This window comes from Sorex fumeus, unplaced genomic scaffold, assembly GCF_029834395.1.
Source record: "Sorex fumeus unplaced genomic scaffold, SorFum_2.1 ptg000122l, whole genome shotgun sequence".
NCBI classification, from domain to species: Eukaryota; Metazoa; Chordata; class Mammalia; order Eulipotyphla; family Soricidae; genus Sorex; species Sorex fumeus.
In genome coordinates this window covers 63,382,871-63,410,320 of record NW_026606179.1, presented here as the reverse complement: position 1 = coordinate 63,410,320, position 27,450 = coordinate 63,382,871, and the positions used below count along the sequence as shown (strand labels likewise).

The 27,450-nt window shown below is 65.5% G+C and overlaps 5 protein-coding genes across 10 annotated transcripts in view; 3 read left to right on the top strand and 2 right to left on the bottom strand.

Moving 5' to 3' along the window:
* Positions 1-199, top strand: part of FANCA (FA complementation group A) — a 28,937-nt gene extending 28,738 nt beyond the window's left edge. Inside the window, exon 43 of the mRNA XM_056136279.1 lies at positions 31-199. Within this exon, the coding sequence (XP_055992254.1) occupies positions 31-132 (102 nt within the window). The 3' untranslated portion in view covers positions 133-199. The remainder of the gene's footprint in view (positions 1-30) is intronic.
* VPS9D1 (VPS9 domain containing 1) overlaps positions 1-18,045 on the top strand; it is a 98,930-nt gene extending 80,885 nt beyond the window's left edge. The window contains exons 2-16 of one of the 3 annotated variants that reach the window (XM_056136272.1): positions 11,919-12,017; positions 12,090-12,165; positions 12,572-12,664; positions 12,742-12,904; positions 13,884-13,995; positions 14,152-14,214; positions 14,608-14,660; positions 14,734-14,821; positions 14,919-15,004; positions 15,086-15,513; positions 16,217-16,346; positions 16,600-16,808; positions 16,997-17,093; positions 17,371-17,475; positions 17,573-18,044. In XM_056136272.1, the coding sequence (XP_055992247.1) occupies positions 11,919-12,017; positions 12,090-12,165; positions 12,572-12,664; positions 12,742-12,904; positions 13,884-13,995; positions 14,152-14,214; positions 14,608-14,660; positions 14,734-14,821; positions 14,919-15,004; positions 15,086-15,513; positions 16,217-16,346; positions 16,600-16,808; positions 16,997-17,093; positions 17,371-17,475; positions 17,573-17,672 (1,902 nt within the window). In that variant the 3' untranslated portion in view covers positions 17,673-18,044. Of the gene's footprint in view, positions 1-11,897; positions 12,018-12,089; positions 12,166-12,571; positions 12,665-12,741; positions 12,905-13,883; positions 13,996-14,151; positions 14,215-14,607; positions 14,661-14,733; positions 14,822-14,918; positions 15,005-15,085; positions 15,514-16,216; positions 16,347-16,599; positions 16,809-16,996; positions 17,094-17,370; positions 17,476-17,572 lie in introns of those variants that run through there. The other 2 variants (XM_056136273.1, XM_056136271.1) reach the window with 2 other exon arrangements.
* ZNF276 (zinc finger protein 276) lies at positions 170-11,058 on the bottom strand. 2 transcript variants are annotated; one of them, XM_056136274.1, is made up of 11 exons: positions 10,905-11,058; positions 5,225-5,528; positions 5,007-5,053; positions 4,465-4,917; positions 3,740-3,818; positions 3,029-3,109; positions 1,186-1,296; positions 1,035-1,110; positions 828-945; positions 637-736; positions 170-564 (listed from the first exon to the last, which is right to left on the bottom strand). In XM_056136274.1, the coding sequence occupies exons 1-11, from the start codon at positions 11,029-11,031 to the stop codon at positions 342-344; spliced, it is 1,719 nt and encodes a 572-aa protein (XP_055992249.1). In that variant the 5' UTR covers positions 11,032-11,058; the 3' UTR covers positions 170-341. The 2 variants fall into 2 exon arrangements, with proteins under 2 accessions (XP_055992249.1, XP_055992250.1); XM_056136275.1 differs by lacking the exon at positions 1,186-1,296.
* A 2,480-nt stretch (positions 18,046-20,525) lies between the features above and the next one.
* On the top strand, positions 20,526-22,438 carry SPATA2L (spermatogenesis associated 2 like). The gene is made up of 2 exons (XM_056136405.1): positions 20,526-20,847; positions 21,469-22,438. The coding sequence occupies exons 1-2, from the start codon at positions 20,545-20,547 to the stop codon at positions 22,396-22,398; spliced, it is 1,233 nt and encodes a 410-aa protein (XP_055992380.1). The 5' UTR covers positions 20,526-20,544; the 3' UTR covers positions 22,399-22,438.
* A 593-nt stretch (positions 22,439-23,031) lies between these two features.
* CDK10 (cyclin dependent kinase 10) lies at positions 23,032-27,450 on the bottom strand. Of its 3 annotated transcripts, none has more exons than XM_056136406.1 (13): positions 27,354-27,450; positions 25,956-26,028; positions 25,484-25,555; positions 25,140-25,242; positions 24,988-25,069; positions 24,837-24,904; positions 24,573-24,625; positions 24,414-24,483; positions 24,039-24,098; positions 23,781-23,904; positions 23,572-23,711; positions 23,433-23,485; positions 23,037-23,217 (listed from the first exon to the last, which is right to left on the bottom strand). In XM_056136406.1, exons 1-13 carry the CDS (start codon positions 27,432-27,434, stop codon positions 23,111-23,113), a joined length of 1,086 nt encoding a protein of 361 aa, XP_055992381.1. In that variant the 5' UTR covers positions 27,435-27,450; the 3' UTR covers positions 23,037-23,110. The 3 variants fall into 3 exon arrangements, with proteins under 3 accessions (XP_055992383.1, XP_055992381.1, XP_055992382.1); XM_056136407.1 differs by having other exon boundaries at positions 27,392-27,435; XM_056136408.1 differs by lacking the exon at positions 25,956-26,028 and having other exon boundaries at positions 23,032-23,217; positions 27,354-27,429.

The following is a 27,450-nucleotide window of genomic DNA, read 5'->3' as shown; positions in this document are numbered from 1 at the left end:
CTCGACCCTGAGCACCCTCTTTCCTTGCAGCTGCTGGGAGCTGCTGGGGACGGCGAGCCCGAGCTGCGTGCTGCCCTCCAGAGCAGGCTGCAGGCCACCGCCGACCTTCTCCAGGAGCCCCCGCTTTTCTGAGAGGACCAAGCATCACCAGCTCCTTGTAAATAATTTATTACAAGTGAAACGTTGAGCTGTTGTTGCACTAAAATGATTACAAAAGTCCTGGATTGCTCTAGGGAGAAGGGGAATCAGACACGCCTGGCCGGTCACTCAGGTTTACAGGAAGAGAGACTGCTGGTCCCAGGAAGAGGCGCCACCGGGGGAGCCAGTGTGGCCTCCGGAGGTCAGGTTGGCTCCGGCTTCACAGCTCCGGGCCCGGGCGGGGCCTTGTCCTGAGCCTGTGTCAGTGGGTGGACCATGGACATGTGCACGTTGAGGTTGTGAGCCTTCTCGAACCTCCGGCCACACTGGTCACAGGCGAAGTCCAGCTCTGTCTCCGCCTTGTGCTTGGTCATGTGGTACTTGAGGGACGCCCGCTGCCGGCACTGGAACCCGCAGACCTCACACCTGGGGGGCAGGGCCGGGTGAGTGGGTGCACGTGCCAGGCCCGGCGGGCACGGGGGTCGGAGGGGCACTCACTGCAGGGGCTTGGCTCCCGAGTGGCGCATCTGGTGGACGAGCAGGTGTTTGCGCTGCTTGAAGGTCTGTCCGCACTCGTCGCAGATGTAGTTCCGCACCTCTGCGGGCCAGAGTGGGGGCTGAGCTTGTCAGGCAGGCCCCCTCCCCAGCCCAGCAGAGCACATGGGGGGCGGGGGGGGCAGGGCACGCACCTGTGTGGATGAGTTTCAGGTGGCGCTGCAGGTATCGGTCGATCATGAAGACCTTGTTGCAGCCGGGGTAGGGGCAGGGCCGCTCACGGACCTCCTCGTGATACTCCTTGATGTGCTTCTGTGGGCCACCGGCAACCCCTGAGGGTCTGGCCCACGGGACGCCTCCTCCCTCCCCCAGGACCAGGCTTGGGGCCCCGCACAGCTCACCTTCATGCCGTCGGCCCCGCGGTACACGGCAGTGCAACCCTGGTGTGGGCACTTGTAGATGGTGGGCAGCTCCTCCCTGCAGCACAGAGCGAGCCCGGGTCAGCCCCCGCCACAGCAGCAGCAGGCCCCTGCCCCCTGCCCCTGCCCTCACCTCTCACAGCGCAGCTTGCTCTTCCAGCCTGGCTTGGGGCCAGGCTTCTTCCGGATTTTTGGTTCTTCGGGTTTCTTGGCATCTTTGCTTTCGCTCTTCTTAGCAGAGAGCCTAGAAAGCCCCAGTGATCGGACGTGGGCACACTGGCCTCCTGCAGCGCCCGCCCCAGACACAGCCAGGTTCCCGGCTCCCTGCTAAGCCAATGGAGTGGGGAAGTCTGGGGCAGGACACGCTGTGAGAGGTCAGGCTCCTCCCGCCGGCAGCGCCCCACCCCGGGGACCACACGCTAGCCACAGATGAGGTGGGGCTCCACTGGCACTGCCCGGGGGCCCGCAGCGCTTGAAGATGAAGGGTGCTCAAGTCTTCAGATGTCCCAAAAACTCACAGGGAGGAAGGGATTCCCAGGGAAAATCTGGAACCCCAGAGGCCCTGACCCTGTGCTGCGTCCACACCGTGAGGTTGGCCCCCGAGGACAGGCCTAGCTCAGGGGCTCCGCGCTGCTCTGAGGCCAAGGCGGAAAAGGAAAACAGCAAGTCCCTGTTCCCGCAGCCGACAGCCTCAGCACACAGGTCCTGATGTGGACTCGGGCTCCATAAGCACCCAGGGAAAGGCGCACGGCAGGCGAGCGAGGAGATGGCACTGTGCCCACGGGCCCCTAGAGCCCCACCGGGGGATGCGGCACCCAGAGCCTCAGCGCTCAGCAGCGCCATGGCCGTGACCGTTCTCCCATCTGACACCAGGCTGTACCTCGAAGGAAACTGTGCAGCCAGTGGTGCTGTCCAGTGAAAAAGATGGCCCACCGAGCAGCAGAAACCATTTGCCAGTCTGACCTAGCCAGGGAGCATGATGCAGAATGGCCTACAGCTCAACACACACTCCAGAGAGAACATGGGCAGGAGTTAGCAGACATTTTCCAGGGGTGTGTCAGGACCTAGTTGTCCATGTAAGCCCATCACTGCCCATCAAGATAGGGTGCTCAGGGACAATGAGATGCCACCTGCCCCCACAAAGATGAGCACACAAAGTACCAGTGTTGGCACAGATGCCAGAAGCCAGCCCTGGAGCCTCGGAACCATCAGCCAAGAGAGACTGTGGCTTTGGGTCTAGCTCAGGGGCTCAGAACATCAGCACAAGCTCCCAAGCACTTGCGGGAGCACAATGTCCTCAGCACGCAGAGCCAGCCAAGCCAACAATCCAGGCGTGAACACCGTGGAGGAGAGCAAGAGGCTGAGGCAGGGCTGGCACTGGGCTGCTGACAAGGTGGAAACCACAGCTTTGGGAGAGTGACCTGGGGAAGACAGCGGCACAGCACCCACCGTCTTTAAAGTGCAAACATTCCACAGCAGAATCGCTGATGTGTTTTTGAAGCGGTCACTGAGAAAGGCCCCTTCCCAGCTGAGGGCTCCGGCAAGACCACAGGGTTCACACACGGCACCTGCTCCCCACCCCTCTGCAGCCTGATTGCTCCCAGGCCCTCGGCCCTGCTGGCACTGGTGTTTCACAGCAAGGCGCTGGCGGCCACAGGTCTAAGCGTCTCAGCACCTCCCCTCCCGCAGGCCCATGTCCAGCCACATCCCGTCTGCCTGCTGCCCATCTCAGCCGGGCATGGTGCTCTTCAGTGTCCCTGGACTGTCCATCCCCCTGGAGGATCTGTCCTGCACGGGCTCCAACCACCCCGAGCTCGTGCCTCCTCTGCCTGCTGTTCTCTAGAACCACCCAAGGAGAACAGGCAGCCCCCATGCCAGCGGCCTGCAGGGACTGCTGGGAAGGCCAGGGCGCGTCGCCGCATCCGCTGGGCTAGAGCAGGGAGACCCCGCCCCTGCCCTGCAGGACCACCATTTACCTCTTTTCTGGGTAAGGCTCAAAGGACTCGTCTGAGGATGGCACGTGCTTCCTGTCATTCTCATCCTCGCTCGGGAAGCCTCTAGAGGAGAGGGGGGGCTCTTCACTACAACCCTGGCAGGGCAACGCTGTCAACCTCCTGCCTGAGGACCCCACGTCCCCCGCTTTCCTTCTGAAAACCCCCAAATCTCAGTCATCTCCAAACAGAAAAGGCCACAGGAGCCACACAAGCCGAGTGCCCCCGTCGCCAAGGGAAAGTGTCTCTAAGCACAGGCGGAGCTGGGGACAGAACAGCTCAGGGAACCACACCTGGCCCCTGCACTCAGGTCAAAGGCTACAGGCCAAACTGACTTGCAGGACCGTGACCTTCCCCCAAAGCCAGTGCACCGCAGCCATCCCCGCCACTCGCACCGTCACCCTAGTGCTGACAGCCGTCAGCGGCCCCTCTGGGAAGTCTGGTCCTGCAGAATGACCCCCCCGAGCCCAGACCACACCTCGGGACACGGCTTCCCCTGCTCAGCCGGACAATCCCAATCTCAGCCCCACGCCGCCTGGCAGAGCAGCGTCAGTGCTCCCGGGGCAGCGGGGCCCTCTGCCACCCAGGGAAGCCCACCAGGGGCAAGTGGCCAAGCCCAGCAGCAAGGCCCCGGGACGGTGTGGTCTGGCTTTCCAAGGAGAGATTTTAGGCTACTGAGACCCGCTCTTCTCTCACCCCTCAGAAAGGTCACTGAACTCGTCTTTTACCCGATCATCCGAGGCTGAAGGTGGAGCCTGCTTCTCCCCCAACTGCCCTGAGAGAGAAAGAACAGCGTCATCACCACCTGGGCGGGCGCTCTTGTGGGGGAGGCACCCACAAGCCTGCCTCCAGGGCAGGTCCTCCCCGTGACCTGCGACCCCACTGTCCTGTGGGATGAGCTGGGGACAGTTCAGACTCTGTACAGAGGGTCCCCTGCAGGCAAACAAAGGCGACTGTCCAACTGTCCGGTAGCTGCACCTGTTCTCACTTGTCTTGGGTGTTGGGGTAACACACACAGGACAGGCTGACAAAGTCCTGCCAGTCAGGCCTCATGGGGTGGAGGCCCAGCAGGAGCCAGGCAGCTCCCCTCTTCCTGCACTCCCAGGGCTCGTTTCTGGCTTGTGCCCTCACCAAGGATGCTCCCAGAGGCAGCATGCCATCCCACCCCCCAAAGTGTGGACCCCCTTCTCAGAGGCCAGGACTCCTTTTTTTTTTTGCTTTTTGGTTCACACTCAGCAATGCTCAGGGGTTACTCCTGGCTTTGCACTCAGGGGTTACTCCTGGCGGTGCCTGGGGGACCGTATGGGATGCCGGGGATTGAACCCGGGTCGGCCGCGTGCAAGGCAAATGCCCCACCCGCTGTGCTATCGCTCCGGCCCCAAGGCCAGGGCTCTTGATCTGGGGTTAGAGGCACCTCCTACCTGAGTTCCCTCTCAAGGGAAGGTTCGGCGGAGGTGGGGGACCTGGTCCAGGCCCCATTGGGTTGCCATCGGAAGGCAGCTGGGCCGTGTCCGTCCTGGGCTGGGTCTCCGTCTCAGTAACCCTGGCAGCCAGGGTTGGTCGGCCTGGGGAGGGCTGAGGAGTGGCCCCAGTAGGGTTGGTCCCCTGATGCTGGGTGGGCTGGGAGGCTAGCTCCTTGTCCCACGCCCACTTGATGGCCGGTGAGTTGTCCAGCAGGAGAGCCCCACAGCTGGCGTCGGTGTCCATGGTGTAGCGATGGCCCTGGGCACAGCCCCACACAGCCTGGAGGACGCCGCGGTATCCAGAGGAAAGCGTCTGCTGGAGGCTGGGCAGGGCCCCACAGCCAGCTGCGTGTCCATGCACCCACCCCACCAAGCCACGCAGGCCCTGGGTGCTTGGGCTCATGTGGTCGGCTGAGGAAAGGCACAGAGAGCCCACTCAGGGGCTGCTCAGCACCCAACCTGGCAGAGCCCACCCACTCTCCGTGCCCGGGGACACTCACCCATGCACGCTGCCTCCTCTGGCCCTGTCAGGGGCTGGGCACTGGCCCTGCAAGAACCACCTGTGAAGCCGGCCCCAGGCAAGCCATCCCGCCCCCCCGCCCTTCCCCAGCCAGCTGGCCCCTCAGAGGCCAGGGGCCATCTGCCCACCAACCCCCTCCCCCAAGCTGCCACACAGGAGCTGCCCCCAGAGTCCCCCCGGAGCACAGAGGCTGCTTACTGGGCACGGGGCTGGCGGAGGGCGGCTGGGGAGGCGTTCACCCTCTGCAGGAAGGACGTGAGGAGGCCGTGGCAGTGGTAGAACTGGCTCAGGCAGTTCTTGCAGACGAACGGAGACAGGGCTGCATCCTGGTGCACGGTCACCCCCAGCAGACACTGAAAGTCTCTGACGAAAACGCGCTCTCGGGGGGCTGGTTTCTCGGAGCCGTCCCCGGGGACACAGCCAGAGATGCTGCGGAGACTCCGCGAGGAGAACCGCCCGTGACAGAGGCGACAGTGCCCCATGGCCGGAGCCCGGCCTGCTCCTGGACAGGAGACGGGAATCAGTCCACGAGGCCCCCTGGCACCTCCCCAGCAAAACACCCCACAGATGCAAGTCCTTCCTGGGTGCGTGGCCAGGGTGGGTCTGGCCCACACAACTCCCGTGGAAGTGCAGGTGCGCCACGTGAGGCCCACGTCCCGGGGAAGGGCCTCTAACAGACCCCAGCCGCCCTGCCGGACAGCGAGGCAGAAGCTCCCGACAAGCCCAATGTCAACCAACCAGCTGCCCCAGCACAGGGAAGGTGACCCACAAGCCAAGGGGGACTTATTTCTGGGGAACAAGGAGGGTCAAGGGTGGTTTGCCATCCACGAAAGGTGATGTGATAATGTCAGCAAGGAGATGAAAATCACAATACAGGCAAATGACTGAGGCCGCAGTAATAGCGATGGAAGGGCGTTTGCCTTGCACGGGGCTATTCCTTCTGATCCCCCGAGCCCACCAGGAGTGACCCCTGAGCTCCACTGGGTGCAGCAGCCTAAAACCCTCTTAAAAACCCCACCTAGGAGCTGGAGCGACAGCACAGCGGGCAGGGCATATACCTTGCACGTGGCCGACCCGGGTTCGATTCCCAGCATCCCATATGGTCCCCGAGCACCGTCAGGAGTCATTCCTGAGTGCAGAACCAGAAGTAACCCCTGTGTATTGCCAGGTATGACCCAAAAAGAAAAAAACAACTACAACAAAAAAACACCTAAATAAAATTGAATACACAAAAATCAGTGCCATTTGTTTCGTTCTTCTCGAGGGCAGGAGGCACATGCAGCAATGCTCGGGGGTTACTCCTGTAGGGTCAGGGGGCCACACAGGATGCCGAGAATCAAACCCGAGTCAGCCGCATGCAGTTTCTTTGACCCACATCAGTGGCATTTTTATATACTGGTAAACTCAAGGACAGAGGCAGAAGTACAAAGCTCTGCATTATTTACTTGGTTTTGATGTATGGGCCACACCCAGCAGTGCTCAGGGCTTACTCCCGGCTCTGTGCTCAGGGATCATTCCTGGTGGTGCTCGGGGGACCCTATGGGATGGCAGTGGCAGAGCCTGTGTCAGCCACGGAAGGGGGCCACTCGCCCACAACTGCAGCAACGCCACCTGGGAATGAAGCTAGCGAGACGTGGGAGGTCTGTGTAAGGCACAGTGTGAGCGGGGCCACTGCACAGGATTCACCTGGTGGAGCAGGAACAGCAGGACAGCAGGGAGGGTGCAGCCCTGGCACGCTGGCGACCCAGATGGTCCCCAGAGCCCCGCCACGAGCACAGGGTCAGGAGTGACTCCTGAGCATCGCCGGAGCAGCCCCCAAACAAACAGAAAGGTCCCCCTCGCGAGGAGAGCGCTGGCCTTGCACGCGGCCAACTCGGGCTCAACCCCCAACATCCCACGTCGTTCCCTGAGCCCTGCCAGGAGTGATCCCTGAGTGCAGGGCCAGGAGGAAGCCTTGAGCACTGCTGGGTGTGGCCCCAAAACAAGACCAATGTGGATGAGAGGCCTAATAAGCACACTGAAAGGAACTCAGAAAAGCACGATGATCATTCCAGGTGTTTCTGGGGGCTGACCCCAAGCGCAGGCAATGAACGCAACGTGACCCGCCGAGACCAATTACACGGTGGAGAGCACACAATTAGCAGAGAAGGGAGAGGTCGTTTGCACGCATCTAACAGGAGGTTGATATTCGACGTATACAGAGAACCCTCACGCAGAAAGGGCAAACAACTCAACAAGAAAATAAAGGGCTGACGTGAACAAGAGTCGTCCAAAGATCTACAGCCGGCCAGAGGCACACGGGGTGAGTCACAGGACGCCCCTGTGGTGTCACCTCGGTATTTATTTTGCACCTGTGATAAAGAGAAAGAAGAACTGGACATATGCACTTGACGGACTCAAAGGTCTCCAGAAGGGATAAGGTCAAATGAGAAGATGAATTTGAGCTAAGGGGGGTATGTGTGGTGGGGAGGTAGGTTATTTTTGATTTTTTTAAAAAATTAAAACGGGCTGGAGCGATAGCACAGCAGGGAGGGCGCTTGCCTTGCATGCAGCCAACCCAGGTTTGATTCCCAGCATCCCATATAGTCCCCCGAGCACCGCCAGGAGTAATTCCTGAACGCATAAGCCAGAAGTAACCCCTGTGCATCACCAGGTGTGACCTCAAAAAGAAAAAAAAATTAAAACAAGAGGCTAGCATGATAGTACAGCGGCGATAGTGACACTTACTTGGTTTGCACTTGGCTAACCCGGGTTCAATCCCCAGCATCTCATATGGTCCCCTGAGCACCACCAGGAGTGATTTCTGATTTCAGTGTCAGGAGTGACCCATGAGCACTGCTGGGTGTGGCCCAGAAGCCAAAAGAAAAACAAAAATCGACAGGCCAGAAGGGGCCAGGCAGAGCTCATGCCTACGTATGTGAGGCCTCGGGTTCTATTGCTACACCTCAAAAACGAGTAAGACTTGATGGGGCTGAGGGCCTTGAGCACCACCAGATATGACCCCAAAGCGAGAAGTAAATGAGGTTGAGGTTGAAGAGACAGAACAGGGGATAAGGCACTTGACTGCATGTGGCCAACTTGGTTCGATCTTGCTCACAGTCTCCCAAACCCAGCCAGGAGTGATCTCTGAGCAGAGAGCCAGGAGCAAGCCCTAATTACAGCTGGGTATGGCCCAAACACTAAAAAGGAAAGTAATGGGGGGTCCGGAGCGATAATATAGCAGGTAGGGCGGCTACCTTGCACACGGCCTGCCCCAGCTTGATCCCCGATACCCCAAATGGTCCACGGAGCACTGTCACAAGTAAACCCTGAGCACAGCTAAGTGCGGCTCAAAAGCAAACAAAATGAATGAGGCAACTGCAAGGGAGCGTGATCGAACCTCAGGGCCCAGCGAGTCTCCAAGGAGACAATGGCCAGGCCCCAAAAGTCCAGTGGGCCGAGGGCACAGGAAGGCTGGAGCACAGTGGTCCCCAGAGCTGATCTCTGGTCACTGGGGGTCGGGTCGGGGAGCCGGGGGCAGAATCATCGGGGCGGGGAGACGGCCCAGCTGAAATGGATGAGTCAGTCACAGCGAGACCAGAGCAACGAGAACATCTGTGGGAGGGGGGCCAGAGAGCACAAGTGTGAGGCCTGGAGTGGCCGTCCCACCAAACAAGGCACGTGAGCTTTGTGGGATGTTGTGCAAGCAGCCTTGATCGAGAGCCTTGCTAGGGGCCTGGGACAGCCTGGACAGGGGGGTCCTGAGGTTGGTAAGAACAAGCGCAGGTGAGAACATGGAGAGACCAGACCACCCAGCCGAGGTGGAAGTGCATCCCACGTGAGAAAGCTCACAGCTGTGGGGCCCAGGAAGGTGCAGGTGGGCGGGCACTTGCCTTGCCTGCGGGAACCACTGAGCACCACTTCCGGGCCTCTGAAGGGGACACGGGCAGGCACTCAGGAAACCATCTGCCAGGCTAGAGGGGACCCGGGCTGCAGCTCTGCAGGTGGGAGGCCCAAATTCAATATCCAGCACCCTTGGGCTCCTCCCTAGAATGACATCTGCATCCCAAGTCCTCAGCACTATCCACAAAGCCAAGCCCAGGTGCCTGTGGTAGAAAGCATGGTCTGCCCGCTGCAGAGGGGGCGGCAGAAGACCTGGGTGCACCTGGGCTGGGCGGAACTGAAACAGTGTACAGCTACAGACACAAGATCATCTTCAATACACGTATCAAAAATTGGGGGAGACTTGTAACAATCTGAACGCAACTGCAGACAAACATCTGTGTCATTTGATAATCACTGACTTTTTAAAAATATTTTTATTTTGCTTCTTGGGTCGCACCTGGCGATGCTCAGGGGTTACTCCTGGCTCTGCACTCAGGAGTTACTCCCGGCGGCGCTCGGGGGACCTTATGGGATGCTGGGAATTGAACCCGGGTTGGCTGCGTGCAAGGCAAACGCCCTCCCCGCTGTGCTATCGCTCCAGCCCTCAATCACTGATTTTTTAATGAAAAGATTCTTTAAAATTAACAGAAGGAAACCATGTGACTATGGGGGGGGTTCTACATGACGTCAAGTTTAATGGTTGGGCCCCACCCCCTAATAAAAATAAGTGGAGAGAATTAGGTATGCCACAAATGCATCAAGAACCTACTATGCTCACTCACTGGTCTGTGTTCGGGGCCACTGTCCCTCTGCCCACTCTGCTCTGGAGCCTACCTGACTCCAGGAGGCCCACTGAGGCCCCCGGTGTGTTTGTGAGAGCTTCCAGGGCACACTCGAGCACTGCGGAGGGAGCACCCTAACACAAGCGGCACAACAGTGCGCCCCGCATCAGCACCGGCAGAAGCCGAGCCCGGAGCCCTGCTCCAGGCACCTTCGCCCTGCACCGCCCAGGCAGTCCGGGGCTGGAGCCGAGTGAGTGGGGCTGAAGGCGCTCGCTCTGCACAAGACGCACCCGTGGGTGGCCCAGGCAGGACGTGGGTGGGGGATGGAGCTGGGCCCAGCGCCCCCCGCAACACCCGCCCGCGCCCGCACGCACACACAAGCACGCACACGCATGTACACACACACTCGTACACACACGCACATACGCACGCATACTCGCAAACGCACGCAGACGCGCACACACCCCCACGCACAGCACACTCACGCACACACCCCCCACGCACAGCACACTCACGCACACACTCACACTCTCATGCACACACCCCCACGCACAGCACACTCACACTCTCACGCACACCCCCCACGCACAGCACACTCACGCACACACCCCCACGCACAGCACACTCACGCACACACTCACACTCACGCACACACCCCCCCACGCACAGCACACTCACGCACACACTCACACGCACACACCCCCACGCACAGCACACTCACGCACACACTCATACTCTCACGCACACACCCCCACGCACAGCACACTCACACTCTCACGCACACACCCCCCACGCACAGCACACTCGCACACACACTCTCACGCACACCCCCCACGCACAGCACACTCACGCACACACACTCTCACGCACACACCCCACGCACAGCACACTCACACTCTCACGCACACATCCCACGCACAGCACACTCACACTCTCACGCACACCCCCAACGCACAACACACTCACGCACACACTCACACTCTCACGCACTCCCCCCCACGCGCGCACACGGCACACGGGCCCCGTGCCGAGCGGCCTACGCGCGCCGCTGTCCCCCGCGCCGCGGCCCGGCGGGCGGTCCGGTCCGGTCCGGTCCGGTCGGGCCTCGCGGGCCCGCAGGGGCCGCTGGGCGCCCGGGACTCGGCTGGCCGGGCAGGGCCGGGCCGGGCCGTCCGCGCGGGCCGGGCGGGGGAGCTCCCGGGGGTCTCCGAGGGGCCGCGCCGCGCCCGCACCTGGCTCCTCGGCGCCGTCCTCGCGCGCCCGCTCCACGCCGCGGGAGGGGCGTCCCCGGGCCCGGCCGCCGCCGCGCGCCCCCGCGGGCCCCGGCGACAGGAAGCGGCCGCGCCGGTCCCGCCGCATGGCCGCCGAGGCGCGCTGGCCGGCGCTGGGCCCAAGATGGACGCCGCGGGGCGGGGCGGGGCCGGCGAACGGGAGGGGCGGGGCGGGGCGGGGCCAGGAGCGGGCCTGGGAGGCGGGGCCAGGAGCGGGCCTGGGAGGCGGGGCCAGGAGCGGGCCTGGGAGGCGGGGCCAGGAGCGGGCCTGGGAGGCGGGGCCAGGAGCGGGCCTGGGAGGCGGGGCCAGGAGCGGGCCGGAGGCGAAACCGGGGGCGGAGGTGGGGCCAGGAAGGGGCAGAAGACAGGCCCAGGAGCGGGCCTGGGAGGCGGGGCCAGGAGCGGTCTGGAGGCGGGGCCAGGGGCGGAGGTGGAGCCAGGAGCGGGCCCGGAGGCGGGGCCAGGAGCGGGCCTGGGAGGCGGGGCCAGAAGCGGGCCGGAGGCGGAACCAGGAGCGGAGGCGGGGCCAGGAGCGGGGCCCGGAGGCGGGGTCAGTAGCGGACTGGGAGGCGGGGCCAAGCGCGGACCCGGAGGAGTGGTGAGGGGGTGTGGGCGCGGGCCGGAGAGGCGGGGCCAGGCGCGGCGCGGGCCGGAGAGGCGGGGCCAGGAGCGGCGCGGGCCAGAGAGGCGGGGCCGGGCGCGGGCGGGCGGGCGGAGGGGCGGGGCCGGAGAGGCGGGGCCGGGCGGAGGGGCGGGGCCGCAGAGGCGGGGCTTGGGCGGGCGGGGCCGCGCGCGCGGCTGCACTTACGCGCTGGCGGGCGGCGTGGCGGCGGCGGCGGCGGCGGCGGCGGCGGCGCCCCGGGCCCGGTGCCCTCCGAGCGGCCGGGCGCGCGGGCCGGCGGAAGTGCGCCCGCGGCCCGCTGCTTCCGGCGCGCGCTCGGCCCGGCCCCCCGGCCCGGCCCCGCCCCGCCCGCCATGGCCGCGGCGCTGGGGGACGGCGCGGCGCGGCCGCTGCAGCGCGCCATGAAGCTGGCCAGCGCGGCCCTGGAGCTGGACGCCGGCGGCCGGCCGCGGGTGAGGGGCGCGCGCGGGCGGGGGCGGGCGGGCTCGGCCGGCCCGGCCGGCGGCTCACGGCGTCTCCCGCAGGAGGCCTACGCCGAGTACCTGCGGAGCATCCGCTACATCGCGCAGGCGCTGCTGGAGCAGGCGGACGGCGGCCCAGGTGCGCGGGGAGGGTCCGGCCCGGGGAGCGGCCGCGCCGCGCGGCGACCCTGCCCGGGACCCTCCGCGCCGGGGGCCCGCAGGGAGGGGTGGAGTCCAGGCCTGCGGGTCGGCCGGAGGGCGCAGCGAGTGTGCCCCCGCGGGACCCGGGGGACGTGGTCGGTGCCCGGGCGCGCGGTCAGCGCCGGGGCCTGCCGGGTCCAGGGCAGCCTAGGCCCGTGCCGGGAGAGGCGGGCGGTCAGGGCAGGTGGGCGCAGCAGGGCAGGGCGCGGAGAGGTTCCCCGCGCTCGCGTTCCCCGCTGCCTGCCTTTCTTAGGGAGAGTCTAACGGGCGGGGGCTCGGGGGACGAGACAGCCTGGCTCGTGGCCGAGAGGATGGTGACCAGCCTTCTCGTCGCTTGCTCCCAGCAGCCGGGGACGTCACGTCCCCTGACACCTCGAAGATGCTGAGGCTGGCGGAGCAGTGCCTGGAGCGCGCCCAGTCAACGGCCGCCGTGCTGGGTGCGTCTGTGCGGCAAGCAGGGCGTCCAGTGGAGCCCTGGTGCCCGGGACTCACACCCGCCCCGGATGTCTTACAGGGAGGACACAGCTGCGGGCAGCCTCGGCTGTGGCCACTCCTGGCTCCTGCCCGGCCAGCCGGCACCGGCGGGTCTGCTCGGACGAAGGCGGGAAGCTGTGTCCCTTCCTGCCGCCGGAGGTGTTCCAGAAGCTGCAGGTGGTCGAGTCACAGAGTTCCAAGAAGTAAGAGGGGAGCGGGGCAGGGCGCAGGGGCCGCCTTCAGGGGCCAGGGGAGCAGCTGGCCCTGTGGAATCCACTTAGGCTGGGCCCAGACGGAAAAGCTGGGGTTTTTTTTCTTTTCAGTTTTCACATGTGTTTTACTTTCATAAAAGTAGTTCACAGCAGTTCATTACAGATAATATTTGAACTCCAGTCCCACCACCGAGCACCTCCCCACCACAGCAAGAGGAAAGTGTGAAGGTGGTTGTATTTCGTTCTGGATCCGTTTAGGCCTGAATAGGAGAGAATACAAGCAAGTATGTTAAGACCAAACAAATGTCCGCTACCTGTAATAAGTGAGATAGAGTGCAAGCCGGGACATTCCGCGTCGCTCCCTTCCGGGAGCTTTATTTATAATCTCTGGGTCTTGGCAGTTGATGAGATTACCTGGCGCCAGGGACAGTGGGTGTGACAGCCGACCTACTGGGGACCTGAGGGGAGGAGCCCAGTCCCGGTCTGAGCGGGCCTGGAGATCTCAGTCATGGGTCCCGTATGCCTGGGTTTTCCTCCCAGTCCGCTCTTGAGTGAGGTTCATCCCGCCAAACGGGATAGTGTGTGTCTACAGGTATCTCCCCAGCCCTCCCTCCAGGTACCTGCAGCCTGGCAGAGGCTGGCGTTGGTTGGCACAGATGGGCGTGAGCTAAAGTGCAGTCTGCAGACAGCAGCACAGGCACATGCAGCCAGGCCCAGTGTGAAGTGCAGAACAGTTGAGAGCAGCATTGAAGGGCCTCACATGAGTTCCCTGTCAGCATCTCAGAGCAGAGCTGCTTCCTGCAGAGGTTTGGGGTGGGGGTCGCACAGCCAGTGCCCTTGGGTACCCACGCTCTCCTTTCTGTCGGGCCTGTGCACCACTGCCTCACCTTAGCCAGGACAGCACCGCGAGGGCCCAGGCCACCAGAGTAGCTCCTGGGCCCAGACAGAGCCTATCACCAACCACTTCCAGGGAGCTGACCCCCCTGGAAGAAGCCTCTGTGCAGAACCAGAAGCTGAAGGCTGCATACGAAGCACGGATGGCCCGTCTGGACCCCAGCCAAGCCACGCAGAAGACATCACTGGTCAGGAACTGCAGAGGGTGCTGGTGGGAGGGGCCCTCGCTGTCCCCACAGACCCTGTCCGGGGCCCTCGCTGTCCCCACAGACCCTGTCCAGGGCCCTTGCTCTCCCCATATACCTAAACCGTGTCCTGGTGGTGTGCCCCTCACTGCCCCGTAGACCCTGTCCCTGCAGCGGCAAATGATGGAGAACCTGGTGATAGCCAAGGCCCGGGAAGAGACAGTATCCTTTCTCCCACCTCATGCAAAAAGAGGATCCTTGGGTTTAGTCCCCTGTCTCACACCCACCCTGGCACACAGACTTCTTCCCAGCCCTCCTGCCAGATACGTGCAGCCTGGCGGAGTCTTGCATTGGTTGGCACAAATGGGCAGGGGCAGACATGTCACAGACTGGAAGTGATAGCCACGGACAGCCAGGCATCGACTGCCACATACTCTCACCGACTGGCACAGATGGGCACATGTGGGCACATTCTGGCATGGACGATCATGTTGGTCTGGACTGGCACTGACCAAGGTGGACAGTACCTGCTTGGGGCAGATGGGCACAGACGGGCTTGGTTCTGCCTGGGGGGCTGTGGGGGCCCAGTGCCCAGAACAGCCTTGACTCCACCAGCTACGGAGGAAGATGGAGGAGCGCCGGCTGCGGCTCCAGGAGGCGGCCAACAGGTGCGTCTGCGGCAGGTGGGGGGTGGGCAGACCGGCCCGGAGCCCCCAGCCCTGAAGGCCCGGCCCTCCCCAGGAGGTTCTGCAGCCAGGCGGTGCTGACACCAGAGGAGCGTGAGCTGCGGGCTCTCTACGCCGCGATCCTCGAGTACGAGCAGGACCACGTGAGTCCCTGCAGGCCCCCGGGAGGCCCGAGTGTGTCCAGGGTGGCCCCCCCCGTCACAGGGACCCACTGAGCTCCCCAGGCCTCTTGTCCAACAGGACTGGCCGAGAAGCTGGAGAGCCAAGCTCAAAAGGAACCCGGGGGACCTGTCGCTGGTGGCCAGCCTGGTCTCACACCTGCTCAGGTAGCCAGGGGGGCTGCGGCTGGGAGCGGGGTGGGTGGGGCCGCAGCGTGCTCCCCCGACACCCCCGGTGCTGTCCTGCAGTGTCCCGGACCACCCCATCCCGCAGCTCCTGCGGAGGCTCCAGTGTGCTGTGTACCGGTCACTCTACCCCATGGTCAGCTGCTCCCTGCCCCCCGATACCCGTGGACTGCGGGCCCCTGCAAGCCGGCGTCTCCGGCCCTCTCAGAGCCTTTACTGCATGCTCTCGCCCCCGGAGCCCAGCGACGAGACCCCTGCCAGCCCCCCCGCGGCCCTGCTTCAGCCCGGCCCCCCAGACAGCAGGGCCCCCTCACCCCCGGTGGACAGCTCCTCCCGCCCACCGGACAAGGACAGTTCGTTCGAAGATCTGGAGCAGCTCCTGACTGCGGAGCGGCTGGGCGGGCAGCCAGGGCCCCTGGCCACGGGGGCAGCAGAGGAGCCTCTGGCACTGCAGCTGAGGAGCCTGGTGAGGGACGTACACAACGCCATTGGTGAGCTGATGCCCAGCTCTGGACCCGCGCCCAGGGTTAGCCAGGGACGGGCCCTCCCAGCTCCCCACCACGGCCCCAGGCTTGCCTGTCTCTCGAACTCAGGCTCTGACCACGAAGTTGCTGGTAATGGGCTTGTCCTTGGGCCATTTGAGAGTCACTTGCTGGGCTGGAGAGACAGGACGGAGGCAGGCACTGGCCTTGCATGCAGCCAACCCAGCCTGGGCCCCAGCACCACTTCTGGTCCCCTGAGGAGCTGAGAGACGGTGTAGGGTCAGGTGCTCACCCAGTCCACGGCCGACGAGGTTCCATCCCCCACCACCACCAGGTATGGCCCAGAACCCAAAAATAAGAGGAAAGGGTTGTCACCCGCACATGGTGTCCCCGTGGGCCTCACCTCTGACCCCTGGGAACAGGGCTAGGGGTAAGTCCTGAGAGTGAAAGTAGGGTGTAGGTTCCTGAACGTTGGGGTTCGAGGTGGCTCCTGACTGTCGGCCCTCGGCTGGGCCACGTCGGGGGGAGATTTGCGTCAGACCCTCCTGGCACTGTCCGTGCCACTCCCTGGTGCCCTGCTCCACACTCCTAGCTCAGAAGGGGCATAGGGAGGAGGGGGTGAGTGGCGTTGCTGGGTCAGCCTGCCGTGTGGCTGTGAGGCAGGGCACACAGCCCGGGACACGGCACAGCACCCTGCACCCTGTCCCGGCAGACAGGCTGCTCTCGCTCACGCTTCTGGCCTTCGAAGGCTTGAACACGGCCCCCTCCAAGGACCGCTGCCTGGCCTGCATCGAGGAGCCCTTCTTCTCCCCGCTGTGGCCCCTGCTGCTGGCCCTCTACCGGTACAGCCCCACCCCACCCCTGCCGCACTGCAAACTGGTCTGCACGGTACCTGGGCCTCGGATGTGCCGATGGGTGGTGGCCTGAGCGGGCCAGTCTGGCACCTTGCGCTGTCTCCCGGCAGAGGCTCTGGCTTGCCCGCTCGGGTGGGTGCCGTCTCTCGAGGCCCTGTCCTGCCGCACCTCCCCGACCTGCCACTACCCGGCTCCATCCAGGGACAGGTGCCCTGAGCCGTGAACCGCTTGTCTGTGCCAGGGCTGTGTACCGTCTGCGGGAGGCTGCCCTGAGCCGAAGCATGGAGCTGTTCAGGAACGCACCCCCGGCAGCTGTGGGCATCCCCGCCCGCCTCCTGCCCCCAGATCCCACGGCCCTGGGTGCCGGCTCCTACCCCTACTTCTCAGCTACCCAGGAGCTGGGGCTGCTGGTCCTGGAGAGCTGCCCACAGAGGAAGCTGGCCTGCATCGGTGAGGGAGGTGGGGCCTCAGCCTGCATGGTGAGGGGAGGCCGGGGCCTCAGGCACAGGCAGTGACCCATGGGCGGTACTGAATGCCGGGATGGTCTGGTTCTGCCAGTTTGGCATCTTAGTAGCCAGCAGTGCTGGTGGGGGGCTCCTTCTGACCTTAACCCCTCACCCAAGTCCCCTCTGTCCCAGTGCGGGCACTGAGAGTCATTTGCGCCTCTGCTGAGGATTACTTCCGGGCCCATGACGCTGCCCCCGTGGCTGGGCACCAGCCTGGCGCTGCTGCCATGTAAGTACCAGGGGGCCGGCCTAGGAGGGAAGAGGCTGGCACTGGGCCCTTGACCCTTGGACCGTCTGGAGTCTGGCTTGAGGCGGAGCAGACCCCAGACATCTACAGAGTTGCCAGGAGCCCCACCCCGTGTGGCCCAAAGCAAGAAATAAAAGCCCCTGCTGGGCCCTGAGCTGGGACGGTGGCTTGTCCCTCCCGCCATCCAAGGGCACCCAGGGCCCCTTCCTGGCTGGCGCCCCGGGGCTTCTCAGGGCCCACCCTCCCGCCTCACCTGCAGTGGTGCCGACGACCTGCTCCCCATCCTGTCCTTCGTGGTGCTGAGAAGTGGCCTCCCCCAGCTGGTCTCCGAGTGTGCCGCCCTGGAGGAGTTCATCCATGAGGGGTAGGAGCTGGGGGGACGCCCTGTGCCTGCCACTGGCAGCTCCTGGACATCTGCCTTCAGGTGGGCCCCGCGGAACCCAGCACTGGCCCTCCTACAGGTGTCTGATCGGAGAGGAGGGTTACTGCCTGACCTCGCTGCAGAGCGCACTCAGTTACGTGGAGCAGCTGCCCCGGGCAGCCCTGGACAAGGAGGGCTGAGGAGGCATCACCCCAGCGCCACGAAGGAGCCCCCCAAGACTTGTGGCCAGTGGGAACGGACACTGCACCTCCCACCTCCACCCCACTCCTGTAGCAGTGCTGGGGGGGGGGGGGGCACTGGACCAGCTTCTGGGAACCAGCCTGACCTGCCCGCCCAGGGTCTGCACTGCTGCCCTCCACTGAAGCCCCTGCCAGTGATGGGCAGGGCAGTGGCCAAAGCTCGGTCCAGGCCACCTCTGTGTTGAGTCTCAATCCCTTCCCATCCTTCACTGTGGGCATTAGGCATCCTGGGACCCCTGGCCAGCTCCCTGGCCTTCCTGAAGGTCAGAGGCCTGCTGTGCACCTCCCATTCTTTTACATGCCAGTGGACAGTTGCCACCTAGAGCAGAAATAAAAGAGGTCACTGGCACTGGTCACTGGGTCCCCACCCAGTTGCCAGGACAAGAGTCTGTGTCTCCTGGGCTGCTGTAACAGAACGCCACCCACCAGTTCACTCAGAGTAACAGTTAGGGCCAGAGCGATAGTGCAGTGTGTAGGGCAGTTACCTCAGATGGGCCAACCCGGGTTCGATCCCTGGTATCCCATATGGTCCCCCCCCCCCCCCAAGGCCCACCAAGACCAATCTCTGAGTGCAGAACTAGGAGAAACCCTGAGCACCACCCGGGATGATCCTCCAAAAATGTTAAAAAGAACAGAAGGGCAGGAGCAATGATAGCATACACCAGCTAGGGTGCTTGCCTTGGAGGCAGCGGACCCAGGTTCAATCCTAGGACCTCTCTGGTCCCCAAACCCTGCCATGTGTCATTCCTGAGCACCATCATGTGTGGCCCCAAAGCAACAAAACAGCGTTAGGGCTGCGGCTCAGTGGCAGGGTGCTTCCCTGGCATGCATGAGGTCCTGGGGTCCAAGTCCCAGCACTGCAAAAGGAAAAAGCACCCGTGGACAACAGTTCTAGATAAGCTCTGAAGGCTTCCAGCCCGCCCCGAGCCCTCTTGGCACACTGGCCACCTGGACTTCGAGTCCAGCCTTATCTGGCATGGCCTCATTTTGAAGAGACCCGCAACCTCATTTCCAGAGGCGCTTCCGCTGTCAAGCTCCAGGTGGGCGTGTTTGCGAAGATGGTGGTGGGTCCTTTGGGGCAGTCCCGTGTCCTCCGTGGCACGCGGGCGCTGCGGGCCCTAGCCCGTGGGCTCAGTGCCACTCGCATTCTGTGGGCCAACATTTGACCGGGATCAGGTGCCATGAGAAAAGCCAAGTTCTCGGAATCGGAGCTTTCTCGTAGTGCAGACAGGAAACGGGGCTGACTGCAGAGGACACCTGCTGCGTTCAGGGCTTGCCTCAGCAGGAACAGCCAGGAAATGAGCTTGGAGTCGAGCCCTGCAGGAAGCGGGAAGAGCGACTCCAGGCCTCCCAGCCCGAAGCTGCCGTCCTTGTTTAGTTTTAGGGTCCTACCTGGCAGCGTTGGGGCCGCTCCCCAGAAAGCTTCCTTTCCACATGCAAAATCTGCGCACGCCCTTGAATTCTTCCTCCTACCCCAGGGTAAGGTTTTAAACCTCAGGATTTTGGTGTCAGGTAAATGGGGCCGAGGAGGGACTAGGCACTTGCCTTGACGTGGCTGACCCAGAGTAGATTGCCTGGCATGGCCTACGGCTCCCCAGATACTGCCAGGAGTGACCCCTGAGAATAAAGAGTCAGAAAGAGTCCCTGGGCACCACGGGCTGTGGCGCCCCAAAGCACAAGACCGCAAAGGTTTAGCTGCGCGTGCGCGCGGGCCCCGCCTCCGCCCGGCCCCCCAAAGGCGTTGCTGGTGGCCGCGCCTCGTGGGCGTGGCCCGATGCCCACCTGAGTGCCGAGAGTGGCCGCCTGCTGCAGGTGCTCGGCCAGGTTCGCCCTGCAGAGACCTGCAAAGGCGAACAGCGGACAGGTTCGGCCCTTCACTAAGGTGCTCCAGAACGTGCCGCCCGCCGCGCCCGCCCTTCCCGGAGCCCCGCCTCGCCCCTCCCCCGGAGCCCCGCCCTCTCGGAGCCCCGCCCCTCGCCCTGGAGCCCCGCCCGCCCTCCAACCTCTGCCCCGGAGCCCCGCCCACCCGTCACCGCTCCTCCCGGATTCCCGCCCTCGCCTCGGCTCCCGGAGCCCCTCCCTCTCCCCGTCTCTCCTCTCGGAGCCCCGCCCGCCTCTCACCGCCCCTCTGCCCCGGAGCCCCGCCCTCTCCTCGCCGCTCCTCTCGGAGCCCCGCCCGTCCGGCCCCCATCCTCTTCCCCGAAGCCCCGCCCCGCCCCTCTCTCCCGGAGCCCCGCCCACCCGTCACCGCTCCTCCCGGAGCCCCGCCCCTCTACCCCGGATTCCCGCCCTCGCCTCGGTTCCCGGAGCCCCCCCTCTCCTCGCCTCTCCTCTCGGAGCCCCGCCCGTCCGGCCCCCATCCTCTTCCCCGAAGCCCCGCCCCGCCCCTCTCTCCCGGAGCCCCGCCCACCCGTCACCGCTCCTCCCGGAGCCCCGCCCCTCTACCCCGGATTCCCGCCCTCGCCTCGGCTCCCGGAGCCCCTCCCTCTCCCCGTCTCTCCTCTCGGAGCCCCGCCCGCCTCTCACCGCCCCTCTGCCCCGGAGCCCCGCCCTCTCCTCGCCTCTCCTCTCGGAGCCCCGCCCGTCCGGCCCCCATCCTCTTCCCCGAAGCCCCGCCCCGCCCCTCTCCCCGGAGCCCCGCCCCCCGCCTCTCCCCGGGAGCCCCGCCCCGAGCGTCACGGTCTCGGCCAATCGCGAGGCCCGCGCGGCCGGAAGCGCGGGGCCGGGGCCGGGGCCGGGGGCGGCGCGGAGCTGCGGGCGGCGGGCGCGGGGCGCGGGCGCGGGCGCGGGGCGCGGGGCTGCGGGCGGCGCCATGGGCAGCCCGTCGCTGTCCGAGGACTACCGGCAGTGCCTGGAGCGCGAGCTGCGGCGCGGGCGCGCGGGCGTGTGCGGGGACCCGTCGCTGCGCGCCGTGCTCTGGCACATCCTGGTGGAGGACTTCGACCTGCACGGCGCGCTGCAGGACGACGCGCTGGCGCTGCTCTCGGACGGGCTGTGGGGCCGCGCCGACCTGGCGCCCGCGCTGCGCGGCCTGGCGCGCGCCTTCGAGCTGCTGGAGCTGGCGGCCGTGCACCTGTACCTGCTGCCCTGGAGGAAGGAGTTCACCACCATCAAGGTGCGCGGGCGGGCGCGGGGGCGCGTTGCCGTGGCAGCGCGCGCGGGCGGGTTGCCGCGCGACGCGGGGCGCGAGCCGGGAGGGGGGCTCCTCTGGGGGCCGCGCCCGCCGCACCTCTGTCCCGGGGGCGGGCGGGGGTCAGGCCGGGGTCGGGCGGGGTCGGGCGGGGATCAGGAGGGGCGGGCGTCCTGGGGGTCGGGCGGGGGTCAGGCCGGGGTCAGGCGGGGCGGGCGTCCTGGGGGTCGGGCCGGGGTCAGGCGGGGGCCAGGCTGGGGTCAGGCGGGGCGGGTGTCCTGGGGTAAGGCGGGGGTCGTGGGGGGGTCATCAGGCGGGCGGGCGTCCTGCGGGTCAGGCCGGAGGTCCTGGGGGCGCAGGGAGGCTCTTGCTGCAGTCCGGCTGGAGGGTCTCGTTCCTTGCACTGGGGCTGCCCGGCCCCTCGGAGCTATTTCCCCGCCGGTCTGAGCCCCGAACGCTGTGCTCCGCCTGTGAACGCCCAAGCCCCCCCACCTCCAACCCCAGGCTCGCTGAGCCGGGAATGGCCTGAAGCCTGCAGGGCAGCAGGGCAGGGGAGTGGCGCCCAGCGTGGGGCAGGGGACGCACTGACCGGGCCCTTCCCTGCAGACCTTCTCCGGGGGCTACGTGCACGTGCTCAAGGGGGCGCTCTCCGAGGACCTGCTCATCCAGAGCTTTCAGAAGATGGGCTACGAGCGCAGGGACGGACACCGCCTCATGGTGGCCGCTCTGCCGCCCGCCAGCCAGCTGCTGCAGGTGGCCCTGGGCTGCTTCGCCCTGCGGCTGGAGTGTGACATCCTCTGCGAGGTGCTGGACCAGCTGGGCACCAGCATGCTGCCCGCGGAGGAGCTTCTCCGGGCGCGCCGGGCCAGTGCCGACGTGGCCTCCTGCGTGGCCTGGCTGCAGCAGCGGCTGGCCCAGGGCGAGGAGCCGCCCCCTCTGCCCCCCCGGGGGGCCCTGTCCGTGTACCAGGCCCAGCTGGACCTGTACCAGGAGCTCCCGGAGGACGAGGGCTCCGAGGTGGCGAGCCTGGACGAGGGGTCCCCCGGCCCGGACTCGCCCTCCTTGGAGCTGGCCTACCAGCCGCACCTCTGGGCACAGAGTGCCAAGCTCTGGGGCAGCGGCGGCGGCACCGCCTGGGAGCCAGGGGCTGCAGAGGGGCTGCCGCCCTACAGGGCCCTGGAGGAGCCCGGGGCCTTCCCCTTCCTCTCCTTGCACTCGGAGCTGCTGAGTGAGTCTGGGGACCCGGCTGCTGCCAAGGCCCCCGGGAGCCCCAGGCGGGCGAGTCCCCCCCAGAGCCCTGGCCTGGCCCACGAGCCCGCTGCCTACCAGGCCCACAAGTGCCTGGCGCCGGGCACCCTGCCCACCGTCTGCTGTGACACGTGCCGCCAGCTGCACACGGCCCACTGCGCCTCCCTGTCTGCGTGCCGGCCCAGCCACGCACTGCGCGTGCTGCTGGGGGACACGCAGCGGCGCCTGTGGCTGCGGAGAGCCCAGGTGGACACTCTGCTCCGGGAGGGCCCAGGGGCCCAGCCCTAGGCCCAGGCGGGCCCCAAGGCTCTCTGGGGTCGCCGGTGCTTCTCTGGGCCGCTGCCTGCTCCCAGGACCCTGCAGGGCCCTGTACACGCGACACCCTTGGGCACTGGATGCCACAGCCCCAGGCAGGACCCCCTTCCCTGTGACCCCCTGACCCACGCCTCCCTTGGCACTGGGCACTGTCCGCATGGTCTCGGAAACCAGAGCTCCGTGAGGGCCAGCCTGTGGCCGGTGGGCCTCCCCTTCTCTGCCTCACGGTATGCTCGAGAGCGTCTCCGCCCTCCGCACCTCACTCGACCCCAGGCCCCTGCACCACCTACCAGGAAGGGGGCCCTGCTTGGGCCAGGCTCCGGCCTTCCAAGTCGCTGTCAGGAGCCCACCCTGCTCCGCCCCTCCAGCAGGCTCCAGAAGGGGCCAGGAGTCACCCTGGGCCAGGCCACTTCGGGGGCAGCCCTGGCACCTCTGGCCCTGGCCACAGCCCCTCCAGAAGCCAGAGACCATTAAATGACGCTGAGTCCACGGGTGCCAGGAAAGCATTTAATCTCTCGGGCTCCTTTCAGCACTGACAGGCTTCGCCAGAGCCCAACCTGGCAAGCCTGGAGACCAGGAGGGCCCCCGGGCACAGGGAGGTGGGCTCGGCAAGCCTTCCTTGGGTGGCGCTGGGAGGGGACGGCAGGGCTGCCGGCCTCTCGGCACTGTCCCCTTGGTGCCCACATCAAGGTCTGCAGCGCTTGCTCTGGGCTTCAGTCCCGGAGGCAGGGGCGGGGGCAGCCCGCTTGTTCCGGTGGTGGGGGAAGGTGGGCATGAGCTCCGGCTCACAGGCTGTGGGGGGCGGGGGGACTCCATGCACAGGGCTGCTGGGGGGCTGCCTCCAGTGTGAGCCCAGCTCTGGACAGGCATCACGGCCCGCACCCACCCGGCCACGGTGCACACACCAGTGGGCCGTGATGCCTCCCTGAATCGGCCCTGCCCGCTCTGCCACACCCGTCCCTGTGCCAGGCACCCGCCCCGCAGAGGCCCAGCCGGGTGGCACTCACGCAGGGGCTTCTCCTTGAAGTACGAGCTCTCCAGGCAGTCCCCCGCCGTGGCCCTGGAGTGGACACCCAGATGAGCGGGCCCCACCCATGGCGAGGGGCCTAAGAAGCTGTGTTGGAGTGCCCCTGCCAGCCACAGCACCTTTTCTTGGGGTCGTACATGAAGAGGAGGTGCAGCAGGCGCAGGCCAGCCTCGGAAAGCCAGGGGAACCTGTGCTTCAGGTTGTTGTAGGGCTGCTTCCGCAGGCTGTACTGGCTGGCCAGTGGGAGCTTAGAGAAGCCCTGTGGGCAGCAGGTCGTCAGGGTACAGGGCTGATCAGGCTGCAGGTCAGGCAGAGGCCAGACACTCACCGGCCAGATGTTCTCACTGGGTGTTCCCAGCAGCTGCACAATCAGGTCCACCTGGTGGAGCTCAGAAGTGCCTGGGAGAAGTGGTCTGTGGGCCAGGAGCTCGGCTAGGATGCAGCCCACCGCCCTGCAGAGGCAGCCACAGTCCTCACACCCCTGCCCCCACCTGGAGGCAGCAGGAGTGGGCACGGCACACCAGGCCCGCCACCTGTGCGCTGTCCCCTCCAGGGCCCCTGGCATCCCCCCTGCAGCCCCTCTCACCACATGTCGATGCTGGTGGTCTGTGTGGCAGTGCCCAGCAGCAGCTCTGGAGCTCGGTACCTGCACACAGAGGCACCAACTGGCACAGGACTCCCCAAGTCCGTCTGAGCCTGCACACAGCGGCCAGCACTGCGGGCAGAGGCATGTCCCCCACTGGTCTTGACTCGCAGAGGCATACCAAGAGCAGCTTCGGGGAGACCCCCACAGGGCTGCTGCCAGTCCAGAAAGTGCTAGACTGGGCCCCTCTGCCAGCAGCCCTGCACTGCCACCACCAACTACCAGGAAGGGGGCTCTGTTTGGGCCAGGCTCCGGCCTTCCAAGTCGCTGTCAGGAGCCCACCCTGCTCCGCCCCTCCAGCAGGCCCAGCTGACTCACCACAGGGTGACCACCTTGGGGGTCATTGGTTTCACAGGAGTGCCGTAGGCCCTGGCCAGGCCAAAGTCAGCTGTGATAGGCAAAGGATGCATCACTGCCTGCCCATGGGCACAGGAGGCATCACGGCCCACACCCACCCAGCCACGGAGCAGCACACACCAGTCTTCACGCAGCCCTTGTCCGTCATGAGCAGGTTGGAGACCTTCAGGTCCCTGGGGAGAGAGAGCAGTGGGCTCCTGGGGGCGCACTAACCGCCCCAACAGGTTGTGTTCACAGGCCAGGCTCTGCCTGCAGGAACCTGCAGCGCCTGGCCCAGCCCACGCCAGCCCTGTGGCTCCTCCTGAGCTCTCCGAGCATGGCCCCCACCAGCCCCACAGGCAGGGCTGTGCCCACCAGGAAGGTGCACCCGCCAGGCCCCACCACCTGTGGATGATGAAGTTCCGGTGCAGGTACTGCAGACCGCGGAGCACCTGCAGGGCAATGCACTTCACCTGCCAGAGAGCAAGGACATGGCTCAGGGCTGCTCGGCACACGTTGGAGGGTGGGCGCGGCCAGGGCCCGCCTCGCCACCGACCTGCGCCTCAGAGAAGGGCGTCGGCATGTTCTCCAGCAGGCTGGCCAGGTCCTGCTCGCAGTAACCCATCACCAGGAAGATGCTGGAAGGGCAAGAGACAGGTGCTGCGTCTGCCAGCACGCAGGGAGGGGCCGGCACAGCCCACGGCTCACCTCTCCAGGTGGTTTCCCACGACCACCTCCTTCAGCTCCACAATGTTGGGGTGTCGCAGACGGAGGAGCAGTGTGATCTCACGCAGACTGCTGATGGGAACCCCTGCAACCACACGGATCAGATCCTCCCCCCACCACCACCACCGGCAGGGCTCTCACTGCACGACTTCCACACACAGCCTGCAAGAAGGTGCCAAAGGCTGGGAAGTAGGTGGGGCGACCGACTAGAACCACCTGAGATCAATTCCCCAGCCCTCACGCAGAGGCCAAAGCTGCTGCACGCTCCACACCCATCCCCTGTCCTGAGGAGCCCTGCACTCACGCCCCAGCCTGTCCCTGCTCACCGTCCTTCTCCTTGTCCATCCTCACTTTCTTCAGGGCAACAATCTCGTTGGTCTGGGTGTCCCGGGCCCGATCTGGAAGAGAAACTGCCCATGAGTTGCGTACAACCTCTCCCTGGGCGCAGGGCTCCCTTTCTCTCTGCCCAGCACCTACTACGCACTCAGGGCACTCTCCCTAAGGGCCTGATGGAATGGCCAAACAGCAAATGTACTTCATAAAGGAACAGCCCTTACTGGTGCAAGGGTGGCTTCAGGGCATGGTGCCACCTGCTTGCCCGTGAAACCCCACCCGCTGAGCACACAGCCAGTCACAGCAGCTGCTGCAGACCCATGCCTCCTGCCAGAGGGCTGCACCAGTCACTCGATGTGGGACTCAGCTTCTAGTGGAACATGAGGTGTTTCTTTCCCTCCTTCCAGCCCAACGCAGCTCCTGTGGGAACAGCCCTGTGCCCAGGCCCCCATCTCGGCCACTCACACACGATGCCATAGGTGCCTTCCCCAATGCGGTTCAACTTCTCAAACTCCTTCACGCTCCGGCATCGCCCCAGCTGAAAGAGTGGCAGAGTTGGGGCGGCCCACACGGAGCATCCCACAGACAGACGCTTCTCAGGTGCAAAGAGGGGTGATGACCCAGATGGACACAACACCCTACCCCAAACCCTAAGCTTGCCCAAACAGCGGTGTGAGAACGCATTCAGAGGCCAAAGAGGAAAGAAACAAGGCCAGATGGGGCCACACCTGGAAGGTCATTGGAATATGCTGCCCTGAGCTTCCCAAAGCAGGACACTGTCCCCACCCACGCCGGTGGCCGAAGGGCACTTTCTCTTAGTCCTAAAAGACTAGGGGTGGAGGGTGGGGACAATACTTGTTTTGCTTCTGGGGCTTTTTTTGGGGGGGGCGGGGGGTGTCACAACAGGCGATGCTCAGGAATTACTCCTGGCAGTGCTCAGGGGGCCATATGGGAACCAAACGCGGGTCAGCCGCGTGCAAGGCAAACGCCCTACCCGCTGTGCTATCGCTCGGGTCCCAATACTTGTTTTGTTTCTGAAAAGGCCTGTCTGATCACTTTGGAACCCGGGGTCGAGCTATAACCCACCAGCCCAGGATGGAAAACGAATGGAAATAAAATGACGAGCCCGATTCCTCAGATGCTGAGTCTTGTCTCCAAGGGCTCCAGGCCACACACTGGTGACCGCGACGAGTTCGTGGGCCATCGACCAAACGTGGGCTGCTGCGGCGGCGGGACCGTCCCCCGGAGCCGCGCGTTTCTTGCCCCAGCCCCTGCGACCCCGGCCCGAGCTCGCAGTCCCCCCGGCCGCCCCCTCGCGTCCAGCCGCCCGGGAGCGCGCCTGGGCTGGACGCAGCCCCCCTGGCCGCCCTCGGGTCCAGTCCCCCTTGACTCCCCGCCCCGCGCGGCCCCGGGACCTTGCTGCAAGGAGCGCAGCGCGCACGGCGCACCTCGCCCTCGGACAGGGTCGGGGGCTCAGACGCGGGCGGGCGCGGAGACCCCACGGCCGGGGGGCGGTCCCGCCCCGCACGTGGCAGGTGGGCGCGCCAGAGGGCGGCCAAAGAGCCGGTCGAGGCCACTCCGCCCCAGCCGGGGTCCGCCGCCCCGCGCCCCGCCCCGGGGTCCGCCCGTCTCCCCCTCCCCGCCCCGGGGTCGGCCCATCCCCCGCCCCGCCGGGGTCCGCCCTCCCCCACGCCTCGGAATCCGCCGTCTCGCCCCGCCCCCGAGCCCACCAGCCACTTCCGGTTCGCCGCGAGGAGTTCTGGGAGGCAGGCCCCGCCCCTGCCGGAAAGCACGGCGCCCCGGCGCGACACCGAGGGCGCGGCGCGCTCCGGCCTCGCCCGCCGCCCGCGGGCCCACTCGCACCCTGTGTTCCGGGGGCACCGTGAAGTAGCCTTCCTTGCGGACACACTTCAGGCGGATCAGCTCCGACTCCGGCTCCTCCATGCCCGCGCGCAGCTCG

Coding starts and splice junctions, on each gene's coding strand:
- ZNF276 (XM_056136274.1), bottom strand. CDS start 11,031: ATGCGGCGGGACCGGCGCGGCCGCTTCCTGTCGCCGGGGCCCGCGGGG. Junction 1,297..3,028: donor GAGCCTTACCCAGAAAAGAG/GTAAATGGTGGT, acceptor GGGGCTTTCTAG/GCTCTCTGCTAAGAAGAGCG. Junction 565..636: donor TCGGGAGCCAAGCCCCTGCA/GTGAGTGCCCCT, acceptor CCTGCCCCCCAG/GTGTGAGGTCTGCGGGTTCC.
- SPATA2L (XM_056136405.1), top strand. CDS start 20,545: ATGGGCAGCCCGTCGCTGTCCGAGGACTACCGGCAGTGCCTGGAGCGC. Junction 20,848..21,468: donor AGGAGTTCACCACCATCAAG/GTGCGCGGGCGG, acceptor CCTTCCCTGCAG/ACCTTCTCCGGGGGCTACGT.
- CDK10 (XM_056136406.1), bottom strand. CDS start 27,434: ATGGAGGAGCCGGAGTCGGAGCTGATCCGCCTGAAGTGTGTCCGCAAG. Junction 25,070..25,139: donor GTGGGAAACCACCTGGAGAG/GTGAGCCGTGGG, acceptor TTGCCCTTCCAG/CATCTTCCTGGTGATGGGTT. Junction 23,218..23,432: donor CTTCAAGGAGAAGCCCCTGC/GTGAGTGCCACC, acceptor CGCCCCCCACAG/CCTGTGAGCCGGAGCTCATG.